Source organism: Sander lucioperca, chromosome 16, assembly GCF_008315115.2.
Source record: "Sander lucioperca isolate FBNREF2018 chromosome 16, SLUC_FBN_1.2, whole genome shotgun sequence".
NCBI lineage: Eukaryota > Metazoa > Chordata > Actinopteri > Perciformes > Percidae > Sander > Sander lucioperca.
In genome coordinates, this window is record NC_050188.1 from 9,050,435 (window position 1) to 9,055,237 (window position 4,803).

A 4,803-nucleotide genomic window follows, 5' to 3' on the forward strand; every position below is an offset into this window, starting at 1 on the left:
GAATTTAAAACGTCTCTCGCAAACCGTACAGCTGTAGATTTTCTCTCAGGTGTGACGTTGCATGTGACGAACTAACTTCCCCTTCTGAGAAACCTTTCACCACAAACTGTGCAGCTGAACGGTTTGTCTGTTGAGTGAATTATCATATGTACCTTAAGATTTGTCTTATTGCTAAATCTCACTCAGAGCAGCTGAAAGGTTTTTCTCCTGTGTGAGTCATCATGTGTCTCTTCAGGTGTCCACTTTCAATGAAAGCTTTATCACACTCAGAGCAGCTGAATGTTTTCTTACATCTTGAATCATGTTTCAGAGAGTTTAAAGCTGACTGAGGTTCTCTGGTCTCCTTCCAATCAGCACTGTCATCAGTCTCAGGTTCAGAAGAGTCTCCAGTCTGGTCTTCAGTCTCTGGTTGTAAAAGTGGATGTGGATGTGAGTTCCTGGCTGGTTCTGGTCTGCAGGACATATACCCAGAGCTACTGGAGAAGCTGGAGAGGCATAGCTTTCTCCCCAACCAATTAGGCTAATTAAGTAATGATTAAAAAAACACAGATGCTTGATCAAGGGCTTGGCCCGAGGATAGCGGCGAAAAATATCGGCCCGAACCGGCCTGTGGGTCGGGTCAAGTTCGGACTCGGGCAGAGAATCTAAACTCTACTGCCATTTGGCGTGTCAGTTGTCTCTTCTGAATAAATCTTTTAACACTCACATTGGGCAGCTATATCTTTTCTCTCCCATATGAGTTCTTATGTGTTTCTATACATTTTCTTTCTGTGTAAAAGATTTCTTACAGGCTGAGCTGAGGTTTTTCCCATGTATGAGTTAACATGTGTTTTTTAAGCGTTGATTTGAGGCCAAATCTTTTATCACAAACAGAGCAGCTGAAAGGTTTCTCTCCTGTGTGAGTTTTCATGTGTGTCTTCAGATTATACTCGTTGCCAAATCTTTTATCACAAACTGAGCAGCTGAAAGGTTTTTCTCCTGTGTGAGTTATCATGTGTCTCTTCAGATGTTCCTTCTGGCCAAATTGTTTATCACACTCAGAGCATCTGAAAGGTTTCTCTCCTGTGTGGCTTCTCATGTGTGCCTTTAAATATACGCTCTGTGTAAATGATTTTTTACAATCTGAGCAGCTAAAAGGTTTTTCTCCTGTGTGGACCGCCATGTGTGACTTTAAAGCTCCACTGTGTGAAAAAGATTTCTTACAGACTGAGCAGCTGAAAGGTTTTTCTCCTGTATGAGTTCTCATGTGTGTCTTCAGGTATTCACCAACAGTGAAAGCTTTACCACACTCAGAACAGCTGAAAGGCTTCTCTCCTGTGTGGATTCTCATGTGTTTCTTTAAACTTCCATTCTCTGAGAAAGATTTTTTACAGACTGAGCAGCTGAAAGGTTTCTCTCCTGTGTGAGTTCTCATGTGTTTCTTCAGATTATACTCGTTGCCAAATCTTTTATCACAACGTGAGCAGCTGAAACGTTTCTCTCCTGTATGAGTTAACATGTGTTTTTTAAGAATTGAGTTGAGGCCAAATCTTTTCTTACAAACTGAGCAGCTGAAAGGCTTTTCTCCTGTGTGAGTTATCATGTGTTGCTTCAGATTTGACTTGAAGCTAAATCTTCTCCCACACTCAGAGCAGCTGAATGTTTTCTTACATCTTGAATCATGTTTCAGAGAGTTTAGAGCTGACTGAGGTTCTCTGGTCTCCTTCCAATCAGCACTGTCACCAGTCTCAGGATCAGAAGAGTCTCCAGTCTGGTCTTCAGTCTCTGGTTGTAAAAGTGGATGTGAGTTCCTGGCTGGTTCTGGTCCTCCACAGTCCTCTCCATCAGCTTCTGTTTCCATGTGTTGAGTCTGTCTTTGATGAAGCTGTGAGGACTGAGCTTCCTCTTCATCATCTTCACTCTTCACAGGGACAGGAGTGAATGGGAACTTGGTGATATCAGCCTCCTCCAGCCCTTGAAGCTGCTCTCCCTCCTGACTGCTCCACAGTTCCTCCTGTTCCTCTTTAATGTGTGGGGGGGGCTCTGGCTCCTGCTGGTCCACACTGGAGCTACACTCCTGCTGCTCAGGGGGAACCTCTTCTTTAACCACCAACAGCTGCTCAACATCTGCAGGAAACAGAATCAAATACAGACAACTGTTTAGACAGTACTTTTAGCTAACTATGTCAACTATTGTGGCCAGGTTGGCTCAGTTGGTAAGGCAGGCGCACATATACATAGAGGTATATGCCTCGACGCAGAGGTCCAGGGTTCGAGTCCGACCTGTGACGATTTCCTGCATGTCTTCCTCTTCTTTCTCACCTAGCTGTCCTGTCCATTACAGGCGGAACAGCCCAAAAAATTATCTTAAAAAATAAAAAACTATGTCAACTGTTTAGTTAGTACTTTTAGCAAAATATTTCAACTGTTTAGACAGTACTTTTGAGACTGCAGGGATTAAAGTTATCCGTCGCTACGACGGATTTCCGTCAATTTGATTTTAGAAATGCCATATCTGAGATCGATGCAGATCCGATGAGAAAAAAAAATAAAATCTTTTTGTAAGGCAACTACAAATATTAGGTCCGTTGAATGAATGTGAATTTTGTGATGTTTAATGTTTACAGACCTAATAGTGTTTTTGAGAACTTTCTGTGTCTCAATCTCCTCTCAATCAGTGACAGCTCAATAAGATGTGTCAGCCATGAGTTTTGCTTTGTTTATGCTGTAGCCTAGCTACACGCTTGTCTCATTAGCCCGTTTGCTTAAAAACACACGTCTGGAGGACTAAAAACGGTCTAAAAGTTTTTGGATTATAGTGACACAATTGAGACAGCTGATAAAGTAGACCAAACTGTTAAACATTTTGGGGTATGATCGATTGTGAGTACTCAACACACACATGTAGCTAGGCTATAACATCCAACATCCAAGCTCAGGTGCTAATCAATCAGTTGTCAGGAAAGAAAACAAAACGTCTCACACCGTGCTACTAACAAGCTAACGTTAGCTCGTTGGTTAAAATGGGCAAGTGTCTGAAGGTCTGGCCAGAGATGCGGACCAGCTGGCGGACGAGGCTGAGAGCAATGTGGCTGAGGTTAGCACAACAAGTGGATCAGTGTGCCAGTCAGTCTAGCGCTAATGAAACGGGGGAGCTGGAAGACCCGCCTGCCAGTTCCTGATCAGCTAGCAACGGAGAGATGGTTGTGAATAAGACGAAAACGTTTTTTGGCGGTGCTCCACCTTTGGTAGGGTATGTTTGAAATGCAGCCAACATGCTAACGCACATTTGACGGTATCACCCAGATGTGCCGGGGTGAGAAAAAAAAAACCCGGTGCCCAACTCTTTATTCCTGCTGCAGCAGCCTTTATATGTATAAGCAGAACGGGATGAAACAATCACTGAAGTAATTGGCATTTACATTGGCATATTATATTACGTTATATATTATCTTATCTAGACAAGGTGGAACTAATTGTGACATCTCCATAATGCACACATTTTATTTTTTATCATCCTATTTATTTTGGTTTTTCATAGTATAAGAGCGATTCATGCAACAAATACTTGATTATTTGATATTATCAGAGTACAAACACGCCTTATAAAGCTATTGTGAACTAAATATGATTGTTAAGTTTTATAATAAAATGTTTTATTAAATTAAGGTGAATCATTCTTTTCTCAGGCCTAAAATCCACACCAATTTTTCATTATATGGCTGTGAAGGTGGCATTACATTTCATCCTAGTTGGTATTAAAAAGGTTTTAAAAAGTCTTGAATTTAACTTGAAGAATCCTGGGGGTACCCTGTTAAACCGTACCGAATGCAATTTATTATCCCGTCTGTTAAGACATGTCCACAATCTTTCACAATTTCACGACGGAAGGTTTTGACTGAGCGTGTTAAGTAGAGCCGCTGCTCCTTCGCGTCGAAAGGAGCCAGTTGAGGTGGTTCGGGCATCTGGTAAGGATGCCCCCTGGGCGCCTCCCTAGGGAGGTTTTCCAGGCACGTCCAGCTGGGAGGAGGCCTCGGGGAAGACCCAGGACTAGGTGGAGGGATTATATCTCCAACCTGGCCTGGGAACGCCTCGGGATCCCCCAGTCGGAGCTGGTTAATGTGGCTCGGGAAAGGGAAGTTTGGGGTCCCCTGCTGGAGCTGCTACCCCCGCGACCCGTTACCGGATAAGCGGAAGAGGATGGATGGATGGATGGTGTTAACATAAAATAATAATAATAAAAATAATAATACAATCATGCAACAGACTATTTGTCATTATCGCGAACCGTTGTGTAAGAGGGTCAATCATGTTTGTGCTTTGATGCACAGACAGCCTTATAGCCTATTTTGGTTTCACTTATAACGACAGTAGGTTATGACTGTATGTTGACATAAAATAATCATGCAATTAAAATAGTCAACTTCTACCTTTGCTATGAAATATTAATTTATAGCACAAAACCCGGAACCAGTTTCCTCGCATATTAGCGTCATAATTTGTATGCGTCTAATGGTAACCACTATTTGGCAAGGCCACTAGCCGTCATGGATGCGTTGTTGCTAACAGAAGGCACAGACGTGTCTGAGATAGATAAAACAGTGTTTATTTATTGTTATTGTAAAAACATTTTTTTAGTTAGAATTTAAATAATAAAAAAGCTTTCACTGAAAAGTATATATGCTATGTTTCATTATTAGTAGCCCTTGAATAAAAACAGTGTAGTCTTGCTTGTCTTATAGATTTGACTTGGTGTTGAATTGCATATTGACAATAAAAAAAATCTCCCTTTAAACATTTTTGGCCTGAAGTAATGAAATAGAG

General features: G+C 41.7%; 1 protein-coding gene across 1 annotated transcript; it reads right to left on the reverse strand.

The window, feature by feature from the left end:
• Positions 1–705: 705 nt before the first annotated feature.
• On the reverse strand, positions 706–2,318 carry LOC116062720 (gastrula zinc finger protein XlCGF8.2DB-like). The gene is made up of 2 exons (XM_031317361.1): positions 2,302–2,318; positions 706–1,736 (listed from the first exon to the last, which is right to left on the reverse strand). The coding sequence occupies exons 1-2, from the start codon at positions 2,316–2,318 to the stop codon at positions 785–787; spliced, it is 969 nt and encodes a 322-aa protein (XP_031173221.1). The 3' UTR covers positions 706–784.
• Positions 2,319–4,803: the final 2,485 nt, after the last annotated feature.